This window comes from Schistocerca americana, chromosome 5, assembly GCF_021461395.2.
Source record: "Schistocerca americana isolate TAMUIC-IGC-003095 chromosome 5, iqSchAmer2.1, whole genome shotgun sequence".
NCBI classification, from domain to species: domain Eukaryota; kingdom Metazoa; phylum Arthropoda; class Insecta; order Orthoptera; family Acrididae; genus Schistocerca; species Schistocerca americana.
In genome coordinates this window covers 236016233-236035660 of record NC_060123.1, presented here as the reverse complement: position 1 = coordinate 236035660, position 19428 = coordinate 236016233, and the positions used below count along the sequence as shown (strand labels likewise).

The following is a 19428-nucleotide window of genomic DNA, read 5'->3' as shown; positions in this document are numbered from 1 at the left end:
TTTGTAGAATCAGATTAGTATGACTAATGTGTTGTTGTTATTGTTTTGACTCAAAAATGGGTTAGTCACTCAGTGAAAAAAGATGAGTTTGTGAGTGGCGTACTTTAGCTGCTGTCTGCATTTAGTACATTTTCACCATTTCAGATTTCTCAGTTACCTGTTATAAATCTTGCTGATAACAGGTTGCCTTTAGAAATTGTTCTGCTGGTCCAGTTACTCTGTCCCACCTCTGTATATTAACTTCTTTTTCTTCTGGAGTCTGATCAGTACTTGCTGATGCTGAAATTTTAGATCACGATGACTACTTCAAGCTATTAAATAAACTCGGAACTCTCATCTGTGCTTCTATGTATTTAAAGTCTTCAAGTCTCACAATGACTGATCCCAATGATTGTAAATCACAATAGTTTAATCAAACATTAACACATTCTGATATGTACTGTCTCATCCTTATGCCATGTAATGTCTCACCCTTGTGCCATATGTCAAAGTTCTTTTTAACATAAAAGTGGTTCATTTGTTTTGAGTCTCCATTGACACTGTTGGTGGCCATCTTACTATAAGCCAGCCAGTGCATTGCCAACTTGGAGTGCCAAAGCATACAGGTAACTTTGTACAGCAGGTAAATGCCACACAGCACCAAATGCACACTGCTGCCATTGTTGTTGCAGTGCATGTACCCTCTGTACAAACATAGACAAGGGCACACAATATCTGCACCTTTTTTATACGTTGTTTATCTGCTGTCACAATCATCTGTAGCTGGTACAGAAACCAATAGTGGACCTTGATATTTGATAAAATGCCCTATTACACTACATATCCCTGCTCTCAAGCTAGAGGTGTCATGCATAATTGCTTATTCATATGTACCAGTATTTTCATTTCCTCAACAGGTACATCATTTATACATATCATTAGTGACTGTTACACCAGTTCATATTTAACAATATTTGATAAAACATATTTCATTTGTTATAAGTGTTAGGTGTCATGGTTCCTTTTAGAATGAGTATGCATTCGTCTCTCTTAAAATGCTTAAGATTTCGCTCTGTATTTGGGTATCGTTTGTTTCCTTAGTCTCTTATCTCAATAAAGAGACTGATTTGCTTTAACTTATTCAACTCATTTACATGTCAATTCTCTTATACCTATTTTTATTATGTTTACCTTTTTCAGAGGAGTCATATGTTGTCTGTATATCCTTTCTTATAAGTGCACATCAAAATTTCAAATATTCCAATGTTCATATAAATGGAAGTATAAAAGATCCTCACACACTATAATTAGGAAAAACCTCTATCTTAATAAGTTTTAATAAAAAGAACTGCTCATCCACTTATTTGGGTAGATTCCGTACAACCTTATTTTAATCATGTGGAAGTCCCCCATATAAAATCCCTTCAGATATGTGGTACAGGCCAGGCCATTCCTTTCATAAATGTACCTGACCCACAGTTTCTCTCATGTGTCTCTCTATCCATCTTACATTTCTACCTTCTCCTAATGTGAGTACACTTCACCTTATACTATAAACCAGTCACACAGCATCCACCAGCATATTTCCCACTTCTCTCCTTACAGTGGTTCAAAGAGGTTACTTCATTTAATACTTGACTGTACACGCGGATGACAACCTGTGTTAGGTACTCCTCATCTTACATCTCACAATTCTTTGTACTTTAATTGCTTCCATTTATTAAAGCAAATCCATATACTTATAATATTTTATACAGTAATTCCTATGCCTAATGATTTACTTAAAGCTTAGTATTTGCTTCTGCATTACCTAACGTGGCTCATACACTTAAGCCTCACTTTTGTTTCTTATTCTTATACTCAGAGCAGTCACATTTAGCTCCCTTAATTTTTTAAAAAAAGTACCCTTAATTTAAAAAAAAGGAAAAGCATATCTACTGGAAGCTACGAAGGACGAAATTTCATTTTCCTCACTTTTCATATTTTCATACATTTAATTCTTTACTAAAGACATTAGTCTTTAGTATCTATGAGATAATATTATCTTGTGCTCTTAATTAATCTATATTCTTGGAAAAAATTGTTCAAACAAATGATGTTTCATTTGTCCTTCACCTGTATTTAGTGTGTCACCTTTCATGCAACTATTTTTTCACGCATGGCTATCTCCCCTGAGAATTTTTGACGTGACTAAACATTGTGCCAATGATATTATGCAGTAAACTCATTTAACAGTTGCTCGATAACAGTTGATAGTGGTTTATGGTTTGTTTATTATATTCCATAACAAAAATAACCTTTTATTATGTTCTTGATATTTCTCTTACTTCTAACAAGGTACAAGGTAGTGACCATATCACACACACACACACACACACACACACACACACAGATTCTAACAAAGTGAGCATGCAAGGAAAAAAATTTGAGTACTTCTTTCTTCACCAACACTAAGTCATCTATATTAAATGACAGTGTCATTGCATTTTCATTATATTACAGATTTATCTACAGGTCAAGTAAACATCCATGCAGAATACAGATAGCTTATTATTGTCTCAGTTATTCAGGCTTTTTCTTTTTCTACCATAAATGAACAATGGTATACATGTAAGTAAATAATTTCATAAGAAACCTCAATTAACTGAATAACATAAATAAAAGTTTTTATTCTAGTCTCATAACTGGTAGTACAGGTAAGACCACATCTGTAATGATTAATGATGTTCCCTTGTAAAATAACCAAACCACCAAATCGATTAGAAGAATTCTTTTTACCCATTCACTAATCAGTACACCTCTTTTTAATAAATAAGTTGCCTCTAATAATCGTAATATGCATGATATTATACTGTACACTCTAGCACCATACTTCACACTTCCAACAGACACTAATTCACATAATTAATTAATTAATTTTTTTTGTCTATCCATTTACATTATATATCTAAATAATGTGACTTACCATATGAAAGCACTGGCAGGTCGATAGATACACAAACAAACACATACATACACAAAAAATTCAAGCTTTCGCAACCACTGGTTGCTTCATCAGGACAGAGGGAAGGAGAGGGAAAGATGAAAGGATGTGGGTTTTAAGGGAGAGGGTAAGGAGTCATTCCAATCCCAGGAGCGAAAAGAGTTACCTTAGGGGAAAAAAAGGACAGGTATACACTCGCACACACACACATATCCATCCGCACATACACAGACACAAGCAGACATTTGTAAAGGCAAAGAGATATATTTTTCCCGCGTGGAATGTTTCCCTCTATTATATTCATATCATTTACATTATATTGTCAATAATTGATTGCTTTCATTGTAATGTGATATATTAAGTCATTGTTGTTGTTGTTGTGGTCTTCAGTCCAGAGTCTGGTTTGATGCAGCTCTCCGTGCTACTCTATCCTCTTCATCTCCCAGTACCTACTGCAGCCTACATCCTTCTGAATCTGTGTAGTGTATTCATCTCTTGGTCTCCCTCTACGATTTTTACCCTCCACGCTGCCCTCGAATACTAAATTGGTGATCCCTTGATGCCTCAGAATATGCCCTACCAACTGATCCCTGCTTCTAGTCAAGTTGTGCCAGAAATTTCTCTTCTCTCCAGCTCGTCACAGGGTTATTTGGTAACAGTGATAGCGTTACGGAGATGTTTAATAAACTCAAGTGGCAGACTCTGCAAGAGAGGCGCTCTGCATCGCGGTGTAGATTGCTCGCCAGGTTTCGAGAGGGTGCGTTTCTGGATGAGGTATCAAATATATTGCTTCCCCCTACTTATACCTCCCGAGGAGATCACGAATGTAAAATTAGAGAGATTAGAGTGCGCACAGAGGCTTTCAGACAGTCGTTCTTCCCGCGAACCATACGCAACTGGAACAGGAAAGGGAGGTAATGACAGTGGCACGTAAAATGCCCTCCGCCACACACCTTTGGGTGGCTTGCGGAGTATAAATGTAGATGTAGATGTAGATTCTATTCAATACCTCCTCATTAGTTATGTGATCTACCCATCTAATCTTCAGCATTCTTCTGTAGCACCACATTTCGAAAGCTTCTACTCTCTCCTTTCTAGACTATTTATCGTCCACGTTTCACTTCCATACATGGCTACACTCCATACACACTCCATACAAATCATTTCAGAAATGACTTCCTGACAGTTAAATCTATACTCAATGTTAACAAATTTCTCTTCTTCAGAAACGCTTTCCTTGCCATTGCCAGTCTTCGTTTTATATCCTCTCTACTTTGACCATCATCAGTTATTTTGCTCCCCAAATAGCAAAACTCATTTATTACTTTAAGCGTCTCATTTCCTAATCTAATTCCCACGGCATCACCCAATTTAATTTGACTACATTCCATTATCCTCATTTTTCTTTTGTTGATGTTCTTCTTATATCCTCCTTTCAAGACACTGTCTATTCCGTTCAGCTGCTCTTCCAGGTCCTTTCCTGTCTCTGACAGAATTACAAAGCCATTGGCGAACCTCAAAGTTTTTATTTCTTCTCCATGGATTTTAATTCCTACTCCAAATTTTTCTTTTGTTTCCTTTACTGCTTGCTCAGTATACAGATAGAATAACATCAGGGATGGGCTACAACCCTGTCTCACTCCCTTAAGTCATATATGTCCATAATGTATAGCTCCTTTTTCGTATTCATTAGCATACACATGATAATTACCATAAGGCTTAAACCCAATACATGTTACTTTCTCCACTCATAAGCCTACTTTCTTGAGATTTGGTGTAGACAAAATCCAGTTCCTGATAAAATTCTTCAGAAACTCGAATATTAGCACTAGTTTGTCTACTCTCTAGAGCATTTTTAGTTTCTTCCAACACAACCTGTATCTTTCAAAATTCCTGTTGAAGGTTTAGGGTAATATCCAGAGAAGAAGTCTTACTACTGGTTGATCCAACTGTGTCTTGTAGTTTCTGTTCAACAAATGTTTTAAATCTGTCTTTCATACTAGTGAAGGCAGATTCCAGGCTTAAAACCCTTTCTAGCTCTAACGATTCTACTCTCTCATTTGCATTTGAAATTTTGGTGTGTACTGATTTAAAATTTTGATTCACATCTCTGAAATCCTTAAACTCATGACAAACTACTGTATGTTCCTTTGATGGTAGATTTTCCATTAATACGTTAACTTAATTCTGTTATTCTATTGTCCTTTTATGTGAAACTTGACATACATTTGGTTGTAATATTCTCTTCTATTTTCTTAGTAATAATGTCCTCCAATGTTCACTTATTTTGGTCTAGCTTACTGCCAGTGGTATCCTCAACCTCATTATTTATATGTTCCAGTTTGTTATTAATGGTTTCCTCAATCTTATTACTAATATTCTCAACCTTGTCCATTCATTTTTTATTTTCATCCATTCATTTCACAAATAATGTTTTTACATCAACTTTCTCTGCCTCAGCAATCATCTTGCATGTTAATTCCAGCATAAACTTACCCTTTGATATAATAGCTAACCACTTGGTAGTTAACAATAAAATCAAGCCTCAATATATTACCACTATGTACAGTAATTTACATGCAACAATTAAGATTTGAAGTAAAAAAAATTTATACTGCTCAGTGGTTATTTTTACAAAGTTAGGTATGGGTCAGCTGCAAACTGCCATTGAATTGCCATCATGATGTCAATATCTTCTTAGCTGTAGGTGACTGCTGATGCAAATGCCACTAAATTGGGAATGATGCTGCGCCTGTAGTCTCGGAGTCGATGGCTGTGTGACAAGCAACAATGTGTTGTCTGCTGGCAGTGATCATATCAGTTATCTTCCTTGCCAACCACACAGTAATTTTTTATGTGCCACAAACTATGCTGAACTTGCTTTCTAATTTCAATGCAAGCACATCAGCATTTGCTGGGTGTTTGATATTCCAGCAATAACTTATACCTTCTGGATGAAAATTGTTTATTCGCAAGCTTAAAATATTTTTTTCAACTCACTTGTGACAATATTTTCATCAAAAATTTGAAGCAGACTTATGCATTGAACTCTTTTGCCGATTATTAGCTGCCAATGGCAACAAATTAATGCTTCTTAATATCTTGTTGAAATTATTGAAATTTTTATTGTATTTTATTCAGTAAATGGTGATCTTCTCAACATTACTCCTTCATTTCACTTGTCGGTCACAGTCACTTAGAACTGTTAGTTGAGACTGTAAAAAATACGTGAAGTTCTTACAAAAAGTAAAAAAATCTTACACATTCAGACGGCAATCGGGTGCGGCTTGTGCTGAAGCCTTAAATTATATCTTATGCTTTGTTGCTCTAGTTAGGGATGAATTTACAAACCTTTCAATAGGTATGTGTTCCTCTAAACACCTCAATCTGAGTACACTCCAGGTAGGGTGTTGCCTTTCCCTTATTTTATGTGTTTTATATGTAGCATATACTCACCAAAATGGAAAATCCAGGACTGAATGTAACAATATTATGGAAAGGGAAGTTGCCACTCACCATATAGTGGAGATGCAGAGTTGCCGATAGGCACAACAAAAAGACTGTCAGAAATCAAGCTTTTACCAGTAAGGCCCTCATCAAAAATAGACGGCATTCTCTCTCTCTCCCCCCCCCCCCCCCCCCCTCCCGCCACCCGCCCTCCCTCTCTTCCTTCCTTATAGGGACAACATGTTATATGAATGTTGAACCAATGGCATTACTGCAATGAATGGGATTCAGCACCAATGGCCAATAACTTTCTGTAGTTGAATAGATTTTTTTGCTACAAATAACTTTGTTTATCTTGCTGCCCCTCCACCTTCATCATCAACATTCTGTACATTTGCAATAACTAATCTTTAACCTCCAATGGTGTGGTAAGAAATTTGCATTAATGCCTTAGTCTTTACACATATTTCATAGAAAACAATCAGACATTTCAGCCAAGGAGAAGGTTGAACAGCACATACATACAAGAAAAACTTTTTTCAAATGCGTAGAAAAGAACCTGTATTTGCTTTTTTGTCCACAGTTGCTCTTGTCCCAGTGGTTACAATGGACCAAGATGTCAGCAGACTTCACGTAGTTTCAGGGGGAATGGTTGGGCATGGTATCCTCCACTTGAAATGTGTGACAATTCCCATCTGAGTCTTGAATTTATTACTAAGAAAAAAGATGGGATGCTGTTGTATAACGGACCAATAGTGCCTCCTGAGACTAATGAAGTTTTAGTGTCAGGTAAATTCTAATAAGAGAAATGTCGCAAATTTCTTGTGAATTTTTTTGGTCTGTAATGCTGCAACTCAAATTATTTCAGATTTTATTTCACTGGAGCTTGAAGGTGGAATGCCAAAGCTGTTCATTAATTTTGGTTCAGGAACATTGGAGTTGAGAGTTAAAACAAAAAAGACATTAGATGATGGAGAATGGCATAATATTGATATTTTCTGGGATACAGAGGTATGACCTTCCACTTTGTGTGCTTTTGTATGTATTTCTGAGTAGTACCAGTAGTATTGAAGAGTTATGTTGAACTTAATAAAATTTTCTGCTATGAAATCACACTATGTCTCTGTATAACAACTACACTTCACAGCTGGAATAATTACATGTAGTTTTTAAAATTTAAAACTGTTACTATTGCAGACTGTACGTTTGGTGGTGGATTACTGCAAATCAGCTGATGTAGTAGAGCTGGAGGATGGGACACCACCAGAATTTGATGATTCTAGCTGCCAAGCACATGGAACAGTGCCACAATTCAATGAGTACCTAAATGTCAACGCTCCTTTACAGATTGGTGGTTGGTATGTGCAAAATTTTGAAGCAGAACTATATGAATGGACAACATTACCATCAGGCAAGGGTTTCGATGGATGTATCAAAAATGTGTTTCACAACAGTAAGGTAAAATCTTCTTTTATCAGTAATACTTCCACTTTACAGTTAACCATTAATTCTGTTAATTTCAGTTTAAGTGCTAAGATAAGTTTCATCCTTCTTGTGATATATATTATTTCCAACTGATTTTTAAACTACCTTTTTTTGTATGGCCTTTATTGCTATCAGCATTTCTTCTTTATGTATATTTTCACATAAAGAAATTGAAACATAGTTTCTGCATTTGTTATACTACCCAAGTAATAAGTACCTCATTGTTAAAACAGTTTCAGTCTGATAAATGTCCTTCAAAAACTCTAAATATGAAGCACAGCAATTTTCTCCCTTGAAATATATACCAATCAGTATGGAATTCAGATCATAAAGTATAAAGTTTTGGGCTCCATTTTTTACTGTTTTTGTATAAGTTTCCATTGTTTTGCAGTAATGTGCCAAATCATGTTTATACCATTCTTGTCAAAACTGGTCATGAAATGTATGCAGTTGTCAGGAAATCAACATTAATCAAAAACAGCATATAGCAAAAATATTTTGTTTTAAAATTGATTTTTAAGCTACAAGATAGCAGAGGTGATTGAAGTCAATTATTATAGTTATATATAATTAAAATATCAGTTTTTGAGTGAGACTGATGTTTCCGTCAGAGTAAGGATTCATACCTCAGTGACAAATATCATGACCTGTTTGTAACGCATATCATATCACAAAGCTGATGCTGCCAGAAACAATGATCACAGAAGATCATAATGTGTCTCAGTTGATAGCAGATAGGAAAAAGATTGTGTAAGTTGAAGGACAATTGATACTTTCCAGGTTTCCAAATTGAGAATACTTTAATCATTAATTAGTATTTGTTACTGTTATCTTTCTCTAATCCTTTAAAACTAGCACTATATTTCTATGCATACTTTTAGTGGCATGTTATCATTAAAACTAATAAGCCTTTGGCTTGACTGCTTTTTGAAGTAAGATGTGTGTTTCAGCTGTATGATCTAGCACACCCAGGACTCTTTCGGAACAGTGTCGCAGGCTGTCCTCAAACAGAAGCGCTATGTGAAGCACAAGATGCAACTACTCGTTGCTGGGAACATGGTTCTTGTGTGGGTAGCTTTTCACAAGCCCGCTGCAAATGTGAACCAGGATGGACAGGACCTAGTTGTACTGTTCCAACTATACCTGCAACTTTCAGAACTCAGAGTTATGTGAAATATGCTCTCTCTTTTGAGCCTGACCGTTTCACCACACAGGTGCAGTTACGGTTTCGCACTAGAGAGGAACGTGGTGAACTATTCAGAGTTAGTGATCAGCACAATCGGGAGTATGGTATCCTTGAGGTTTGTGTTATTGCTTATCAACATTTTAACATAGTTTACCCGCCTTTTTCGGTTGCATTAAACAGTTATCAGTTTTCCAAGGTGATACAGTCCATAAGAGCAAATATAATATTGTGTATGACAGGAGCAAGTCAGAAATGAAGACTATGAGGTTTTACCTTGGAAAGCATATTACATTAAACACAACAACAGATTCAGTATCTTAGAAAATGTAGGTTATACAGACATAGAGGGAAAAGGACAGTGAAAACACTGAAAAGAGAGAGACAGCATTTGATAAAAACAGAGCAAAATTATTCCATCTGTTTCCCATTTTTCTTTGTATATCTCTGGTTTCTGTTCCTTTCCACAGCATTGGTATAACTTGCCAACTTCTGACTCTCATATATTGTAGCCCATTTCTGATACTGAGTCATGTTGTCATGTTGCAACTTTTTGGGACCATAGTTCTCAATGTTTTATTGGCGGCAGGAAGGGCATCTAACACTGCCAAATCTGTAATAACATGACTGACCATGGGTGGTTGCAGGACAAGGCCCAAAAAAAGAAAAAGTTCTTGATGTTTTATGAATATAGTTCTGTTCAATTTTCAAGTTTTCAAATAGTTTCCTTCCACATTTATTAAATATTCTAGACTATTATAGTTGGATTAATTTCTTGTTGAAACCCAACATGTTTTATCCCTGTCTGCAGAGGACACCTTCAAGGAGACTAACTTTTTTGAAGATCCGATGGACACCTAGTCTCACTATAACTTGAGCATAATTAGCTGCTGTCAGTGGCTATTGTCTGCTATCGCTATCACTCCATCATGGAAGAATGGCACACTACTTCTTCTGAATCGAAACTGTGGTGATCCACTACAGTGTGTGTGTGTCCCATCATCCACCTGCTTCAACAGATGTCAACAGCACATGACACATTGCACAGTGCCTGATAGGACAGTGAGCAAAAGCAGACCAAGAGTTGGAGTCAGTCAGTCTCTCTCTCTCTCTCTCTCTCTCTCTCTCTCTCGCACACATCCTTGCTGCAGCTTGAGGTTTTCCCCAGAAAGAGAAACAACAGAAAAGTACTTCCTGACAGGAATTCCCCTCATGGACACTGAGCAACTTGCGCCTCTGTTTAAATGAGATAACATTTGATGGAGTGCTGTAACAGTGCTCCAGAGAGATATGAGTGAAGTGAAGACAACACCAAAGAATTAGTACTGCACATTCTGGTTGAGCTGTAATAGCTGGCACCTGCAAGCCTCATCGAGAGCTAATGACAAAGTGTGCCATTTGCTCTTTATACTCATCACATTTTGCAACTGTCAAACAGCTTCATTTTCACAGCTTAATGCTTTTGCATAATGGAATCCCTTGTTTTAATGTCTACAGCCTTGTGATGTACATTACAGTGTTACCTGCACCTCGTGGGTAGCACACCATTTTCCTCACCTCTGTAGCGTGGGTATTTAATTGTATTATTTGTGTAGCATGTGATTATGCTTAGAGAAAATTCATCTGGGGTCACTTTGTCCACCTCCTTTCATATTACAAGTGCATAATAGTGTTTTGTTGTCACAATAACATTTCATGTGTCCATTCTGCTCATAACTGTGATCTGACATATTAGTCTAAATTACGTAGAACACCACAAGCGTGTTCGCAAGTTATAGAGTGCTTAGTACCTTGCTGATACGGTCATGTGTGATAAACGGTGTCCAAACCTCAAACTGCAAGCACCCACTGCGTGTCACCCACTGTAAACTGTTCACAGTTTGGCATCTGTCCTCTCTAAGCCAAGTACAGACAGCCCTTTGTAATCCTGTTGCATGCTGTATGTTATATGTAGATGTGTCCTGTTCCGATAAAGGAACTGTGAGAACATTTGCGTGTCCATTATTTCACCCTGCAGATCTAGTCCCATCTCTGCCAGAGTACAGTGCAAGCTGAGCTCACAAGTAACAAAATAGTGTGGAACATATCTCCCACAATACACACCATTTAATTTCACAACCTCCTACTTTCAATATAATTATTGGGGTGTATAATTATTTCCATTGCATCTCTGTATAGCCTCTCATAGTATCCACTTGTGGCTGCCAGTACCTGAGTCTTATCAAATGGAATCCAGTGGTGATATGGCTGCAAAGCATGTTCCACAACTGATCTGTGTGTTTCTACCCTTCTGCCGTTTCTGTAGTGTTGATCTGGTCATTTTTTGACCCTACATTTAGTAGTACCAACTTGGATACCTCCAAAACTACACAGTATCCTGTAAACTCCTGCTTTTTTTTAGTGATTTGCAGGGATCCTTGATCGACTTAAGGTGTTTTTATATCTTCCAGGTAGGTTTGTAGATTACAGCAATATTCCATTTCATCAACATCTTTCCTATTAGGTCAGTAATGTCTTTAATGAATGGTAGGAAAACTTTGGATTTTTGCAGACACCTATACATTACTGTAGTAGTGTGGAATATTATAGTAATTGTGAAAGGAAACTACGTGTGATAACTTAAAAATAGTGCAGAACTATATTGGTAAAACATTGAGAACTCATCCTAAAAAGTTGCACCATGAGATTAAGAACTTGGAAAGTTATACCAGTGCTATGGAAAGGAATAGGAACCAAATAAAAATGGAAAAAAGAAAAAATAGGAAACAAAAGGCATAGTTTCTCTGTTTTATGAGATGATGTCTTTCTCAAAGCAATTTTTCAACTTCCTAAAATTCTGAATCACATCTAATGCAGGACATTGTAATTTATAGTCTATACTTTTGCTCTGAGCACTATGGGACTCAACTTCTCAGGTCATTAGTCAGTCTATACTTTATTGTTATATGAACATTAAAGGGTTTGTTTACACCTGAGTTTCTACTTTACTTGCAATATTCTGTTTATTGCAACAAGATGGGTGGTCAGTTTAAGCAATAAAGGTTGTCCCTATCTAGCAGCAGAAATTTGAATTGGAAGCACTATATGGGAGCAACAGGACAGAAGCAGATTTAGTTTATAGGGACAAATTTCTCAGAAAATAATAGGAAACATATTGTATAGATGTGCAAGTAGTCCAAGGAGAAAAATTAAAAGTTTCGTAAATTATAGTACATCATCATTGGATTTCACGATTTACGGTGTGTGTTCATTTTTATGAAATTGAACATTTGAAGCATTTTAAGATATCTCCCAGCAAATAACTGTACTGCGGCTCAAAAAATAAATAAATTAAATTAAAAAGAAGACATGGGATCAAAGATGTAAATAATTCAAATATAGCCTAAAGAATTTATGAATTTGATTGAAAGAAGCAATAACTAAGGGACTGTATCACCTTCACTGATATACTGCAACATTTTAATAAATAAATTGCACCTAAAATGATAGGTGTCAGAGGAATAGTTGTAGCCACAAAACCGAATCTAATCAGAGACATAAAAAAAGAGTCTTGATATTATTTACCTTATTTAAATTTATTTTTTGCAAAATCATAATATTTAATTAAATGTTATTACCTTTATAGATAAAAGACAGTCGACTTCACTTCCGATATAACCTTAATAGTCTGCGGACAGAAGAAAGGGATATCTGGCTAAGTGCAGTCACTGTGGATGATGGGCAATGGCACACAGCGAAGGTAACTCCACAATAAATTTCTGTATATGATCATAGAACCTATTCATTTATTATGTATTTGTGCATTTGTCAAATGAAAGCCTATGTAGTATATGGTAACAATGATGTCAAGAAAATGTAATGAAACTGTTAGTAGTTTTCAGGTGGCTGGTGAGTACTTTCCATGTCTCAGCTACTATTAATGTTTATTGCCTTGGTGTCTTATAGTCTACAGAGGTACCTCAGAGAAAGTTCAAGGTAATTTGCAGAAGTCGATCAACCTTGGCTACTTACTACTACTCTATGCTTTTGTTTTGAATTAAGTCATTATTAAGTTTAAGATATGGAGAATTAAAGTCAAATTTCATATAAACTATTCGTTATTGTGCCATATCAAATACAAACTTGAAGGGCAATATTGTTGTACCTAGTTATTAATTGTCAATAAGCTAACCTAAAAGTATTTAATACAAATGTTCTCGGAGCCAATCTGCAACTAACTCATAGTTACTATAGGGGAATACAAACTTTGCATTTGTTCCTCTAAAGATGAAAACTTTGAAGATAATTATCACCTAATGTTTATTAATTCAGTCAGAAAATTATTTCACTTGTCAAAAGTAAAAGCCATACAATAACAGGAAAAATGTTAAATATCGTAAGAGAGAACATTAAACTCATAAATTGTTTTACATTCTCAGTGTCATATCAGTACACAAAATAAGGGAAAGACAACCACTCACCTACAGAAGACTGATGTGTGGAGCACAAAAACACACAACAACAACCAGTGTTCGCATTAGCTTTTGAGCCCTTGCTTTTTTTCCTAGTGAAAGTACACACAGCACAGTCCTGTGGCTACAGTGAAACTGATTATTGACAATTACTTACTGAAAGGGGTTGATAGAGATGGGGAGAGTTAGGGAAGGACACAAGGAGATGTTAGTGAGAAAGAGGCAAGTATTTTGCCATATCACTCGGCTGCTGCACAACACAACAAAAGGAGTATAGAGGGTAGAGGATAGAACAGATATAAGAAGAGGGAGAGGAGGGAGTGGGATGAAGGGGGGAAGGAGGTAGACACTTGTGGGAGAAGACAGTACCATATCTGCATGAGGAAAGAGTAGTACCACCTTCCCACCTCTGTCAACCAAGGGGACTGCTTTCAATAAGTGATAATCAATAATCAGTCTTTCTGTGGGCAAAAAGACTGTTTTTGTAGTTGTATGTATGAAAGTGTGTTAATGTGTGTACTTTTACTAGGAAAAGAGCAAGAACTCCAAAGCTACTGTGAATGCTGTTTTCTATTACGTATTCATATGCTCCACACATCAGTCCACAATAGGTGAGTGGTTCCCTTTCCTATATTTTACACACTGTTCCATCCACAAATCTCCATTATTTTTTGGCTAGCAGAGGCAAAGAAACTTCTCCCAAGAACAGATTATATATATATATATATATATATATATATATAATCTAAAAACAAAGATGATGTGACTTACCAAATGAAAGTGCTGGCAGGTCGACAGACACACAAACAAACACAAACATACACACAAAATTCAAGCTTTCGCAACAAACTGTTGCCTCATCAGGAAAGAAGGAAGGAGAGGGGAAGACGAAAGGAAGTGGGTTTTAAGGGAGAGGGTAAGGAGTCATTCCAATCCCAGGAGCGGAAAGACTTACCTTAGGGGGAAAAAAGGACAGGTATACACTCGTACACACGCACATATCCATCAACACATACAGACACAAGCAGACATATTTAAAGACAAAGAGTTTGGGCAGAGATGTCAGTCGAGGCAGAAGTGTAGAGGCAAAGAAGTTGTTGAACGACAGGTGAGGTATGAGTGGCGGCAACTTGAAATTAGCGGAGATTGAGGCCTGGCGGATGACGAGAAGAGAGGATATACTGAAGGGCAAGTTCCCATCTCCGGAGTTCGGATAGGTTGGTGTTGGTGGGAAGTATCCAGATAATCCGGACGGTGTAACACTGTGCCAAGATGTGCTGGCTGTGCACCAAGGCATGTTTAGCCACAGGGTGATCCTCATTACCAACAAACACTGTCTGCCTGTGTCCATTCATGCGAATGGACAGTTTGTTGCTGGTCATTCCCACATAGAATGCATCACAGTGTAGGCAGGTCAGTTGGTAAATCACGTGGGTGCTTTCACACGTGGCTCTGCCTCTGATCGTGTACACCTTCCGGGTTACAGGACTGGAGTAGGTGGTGGTGGGAGGGTGCATGGGACAGGTTTTGCATCGGGGGCGGTTACAAGGATAGGAGCCAGAGGGTAGGGAAGGTGGTTTGGGGATTTCATAGGGATGAACTAACAGGTTACGAGGGTTAGGTGGACGGCGGAAAGACACTCTTGGCGGAGTGGGGAGGATTTCATGAAGGATGGATCTCATTTCAGGGCAGGATTTGAGGAAGTCGTATCCCTGCTGGAGAGCCACATTCAGAGTCTGGTCCAGTCCCGGAAAGTATCCTGTCACAAGTGGGGCACTTTTGTGGTTCTTCTGTGGGGGATTCTGGGTATGAGGGGACGAGGAAGTGGCTCTGGTTATTTGCTTCTGTACCAGGTCGGGAGGGTAGTTGCGGGATGCGAAAGCTGTTTTCAGGTTGTTGGTGTAATGATTCAGGGATTCCGGACTGGAGCAGATTCGTTTGCCACGAAGACCTAGGCTGTAGGGAAGGGACCGTTTGATGTGGAATGGGTGGCAGCTGTCATAATGGAGGTACTGTTGCTTGTTGGTGGGTTTGATGTGGACGGACGTGTGTAGTTGGCCATTGGACAGGTGGAGGTCAACGTCAAGGAAAGTGGCATGGGATTTGGAGTAGGACCAGGTGAAACTGATGGAACCAAAGGAGTTGAGGTTGGAGAGGAAATTCAAGAGTTCTTCTTCACTGTGAGTCCAGATCATGAAGATGTCATCAATAAATCTGTACCAAACTTTGGGTTGGCAGACTTGGGTAACCAAGAAGGCTTCCTCTAAGCGACCCATGAATAGGTTGGCGTACGAGGGGGCCATCCTGGTGCCCATGGCTGTTCCCTTTAATTGTTGGTATGTCTGGCCCTCAAAAGTGAAGAAGTTGTGGGTCACGATGAAGCTGGCTAAGGTGATGAGGAAAGAGGTTTTAGGTAGGGTGGCAGGTGATCGGTGTGAAAGGAAATGCTCCATCGCAGCGAGGCCCTGGACGTGCGGGATATTTGTGTATAAGGACGTGGCATCAATGGTTACAAGGATGGTTTCCGGGGGTAACAGATTGGGCAAGGATTCCAGGCGTTCAAGGAAGTGGTTGGTGTCCTTGATGAAGGATGGGAGACTGCATGTAATGGGTTGAAGGTGTTGATCTACGTAGGCAGAGATACGTTCTGTGGGGGCTTGGTAACCAGCTACAATGGGGCGGCCGGGATGATTGGGTTTGTGGATTTTAGGAAGAAGGTAGAAGGTAGGGGTGCGGGGTGTCGGTGGGGTCAGGAGGTTGATGGAGTCAGGTGAAAGGTTTTGCAGGGGGCCTAAGGTTCTGAGGATTCCTTGAAGCTCCGCCTGGACATCGGGAATGGGGTTACCTTGGCAAACTTTGTATGTGGTGTTGTCTGAAAGCTGACGCAGTCCCTCAGCCACATACTCCCGACGATCAAGTACCACGGTCGTGGAACCCTTGTCCGCCGGAAGAATGACGATGGATCGGTCAGCCTTCAGATCACGGATAGCCTGGGCTTCAGCAGTGGTGATGTTGGGTGTAGGATTAAGGTTTTTTAAGAAGGATTGAGATGCAAGGCTGGAAGTCAGAAATTCCTGGAAGGTTTGGAGAGGGTGATTTTGAGGAAGAGGAGGTGGGTCCCGCTGTGACGGAGGTCGGAACTGTTCCAGGCAGGGTTCAATTTGGATGGTGTCTTGAGGAGTCGGATCATTAGGAGTAGGATTAGGATCATTTTTCTTCGTGACAAAGTGATACTTCCAACAGAGAGTACGAGTGTAGGACAGTAAATCTTTGACGAGGGCTGTTTGGTTGAATCTGGGAGTGGGGCTGAAGGTGAGGCCTTTGGATAGGACAGAGGTTTCGGATTGGGAGAGAGGTTTGGAGGAAAGGTTAACTACTGAATTAGGGTGTTGTGGTTCCAGATTGTGTTGATCGGAATTTTGAGGTTTTGGAGGGAGTGGAGCTGGAAGTGGGAGATTGAGTAGATTGGGAGAGACTGGGTTTGTGTGCAATGAGAGGAGGTTGAGGTTTGCTGGAAAGGTTGTGAAGGGTGAGTGAGTTGCCTTTCCGGAGGTGGGAAACCAGGAGATTGGATAGTTTTTTGAGGTGGAGGGTGGCATGCTGTTCTAATTTACGGTTGGCCTGTAGGAGGATGCTCTGAACAGCCGGTGTGGATGTGGGAGAGGAAAGATTAAGGACTTTTATTAAGGATAGGAGTTGACGGGTGTGTTCATTGGCTGAGTTGATGTGTAGGTGAAGGATTAGGTGGGTGAGGGCAATGGATTGTTCAGTTTGGAACTGGTATAGGGACTGATGGAAGGGAGGGTTGCAGCCAGAGATGGGAACTTTGAGTGTGAGGCCTTTGGGGGTAATGCCAAATGTCAGACAAGCCTGAGAAAATAAAATATGCGAGCGTAATCTGGCTAGGGCGAAGGCATGTTTGCGGATGGAATGTAAATAAAACTTAATGGGGTCATTGTGGGGGTGTTGTGAGGGTGACATGGTATTAGAAGGTGGAAAGTAACATGAGGTGAGGTGAAATGAAAATGAAAATAAAAATATATGGGGAGAGATAAAGGTGAACCGGAAAGAAACTGGAGATCTGGAATGAAAAAAGGCGAAAAGGTGTTGGTTACAGCTGGGCTATGTTGGACTTGGGTTGGTAGACAACGATGTGCATAAAGGTTAGGTGGTTGTGTTGCCGCCAAAACACGTTAAAGGACGGAGAAATTCGGGAAAATTTCGAAAAAACTGCGTGTAGTATATTAAAAGGAGTGGTATTGTGGTGGCAGATTATGAAAATGAGGCTAACAATTGTCTGACGAAGAAATAATGGCGTTAAAACCTGTGGGAAGCGGCTAAAAATGAACAGTGATGTGGGAAAAACGGAAATGGAAATAAAGCGAAAGTTATTAGAACTGGCCGAAATGGTTGTTTAAAAGGTGAAAGGAGCTGTTTGTGAACTAGAAACGGTGGATATAATAGCGGCGGTAGTGCTGAAAGTGGCAAAAAAAATATTTTTTTTTTGGTTATGGTTTGGAAGTGGGTTACGTGTATATATATATATATATATATGGAAGGAAACATTCCACGTGGGAAAAATTTATATATATAAAAAATATATAAAATATATATAAAGGTATATATATATATATATATATATATATATATATATATATATATATATATATATATATATATATATATATATAATACGTAACCCACTTCCAAACCATAACCAAAAAAAATATTTTTTTGCCGCTTTCAGCACTACCGCCGCTATTATATCCACCGTTTCTAGTTCACAAACAGCTCCTTTCACCTTTTAAACAACCATTTCGGCCAGTTCTAATAACTTTCGCTTTATTTCCATTTCCGTTTTTCCCACATCACTGATCATTTTTAGCCGCTTCCCACAGGTTTTAACGCCATTATTTCTTCGTCAGACAATTGTTAGCCTCATTTTCATAATCTGCCACCACAATACCACTCCTTTTAATATACTACACGCAGTTTTTTCGAAATTTTCCCGAATTTCTCCGTCCTTTAACGTGTTTTGGCGGCAACACAACCACCTAACCTTTATGCACATCGTTGTCTACCAACCCAAGTCCAACATAGCCCAGCTGTAACCAACACCTTTTCGCCTTTTTTCATTCCAGATCTCCAGTTTCTTTCCGGTTCACCTTTATCTCTCCCCATATATTTTTATTTTCATTTTCATTTCACCTCACCTCATGTTACTTTCCACCTTCTAATACCATGTCACCCTCACAACACCCCCACAATGACCCCATTAAGTTTTATTTACATTCCATCCGCAAACATGCCTTCGCCCTAGCCAGATTACGCTCGCATATTTTATTTTCTCAGGCTTGTCTGACATTTGGCATTACCCCCAAAGGCCTCACACTCAAAGTTCCCATCTCTGGCTGCAACCCTTCCTTCCATCAGTCCCTATACCAGTTCCAAACTGAACAATCCATTGCCCTCACCCACCTAATCCTTCACCTACACATCAACTCAGCCAATGAACACACCCGTCAACTCCTATCCTTAATAAAAGTCCTTAATCTTTCCTCTCCCACATCCACACCGGCTGTTCAGAGCATCCTCCTACAGGCCAACCGTAAATTAGAACAGCATGCCACCCTCCACCTCAAAAAACTATCCAATCTCCTGGTTTCCCACCTCCGGAAAGGCAACTCACTCACCCTTCACAACCTTTCCAGCAAACCTCAACCTCCTCTCATTGCACACAAACCCAGTCTCTCCCATCTACTCAATCTCCCACTTCCAGCTCCACTCCCTCCAAAACCTCAAAATTCCGATCAACACAATCTGGAACCACAACACCCTAATTCAGTAGTTAACCTTTCCTCCAAACCTCTCTCCCAATCCGAAACCTCTGTCCTATCCAA

The 19428-nt window shown here is 38.8% G+C and overlaps 1 protein-coding gene across 1 annotated transcript in view; it reads left to right on the top strand.

Annotated features, from left to right (window-relative positions):
• Positions 1-19428, top strand: part of LOC124616287 (neural-cadherin-like) — a 476208-nt gene that overhangs the window by 277567 nt on the left and 179213 nt on the right. The window contains exons 17-21 of the mRNA XM_047144590.1: positions 6993-7198; positions 7278-7420; positions 7607-7867; positions 8845-9195; positions 12703-12816. Coding sequence (XP_047000546.1) covers positions 6993-7198; positions 7278-7420; positions 7607-7867; positions 8845-9195; positions 12703-12816 — 1075 coding nt within the window. The remainder of the gene's footprint in view (positions 1-6992; positions 7199-7277; positions 7421-7606; positions 7868-8844; positions 9196-12702; positions 12817-19428) is intronic.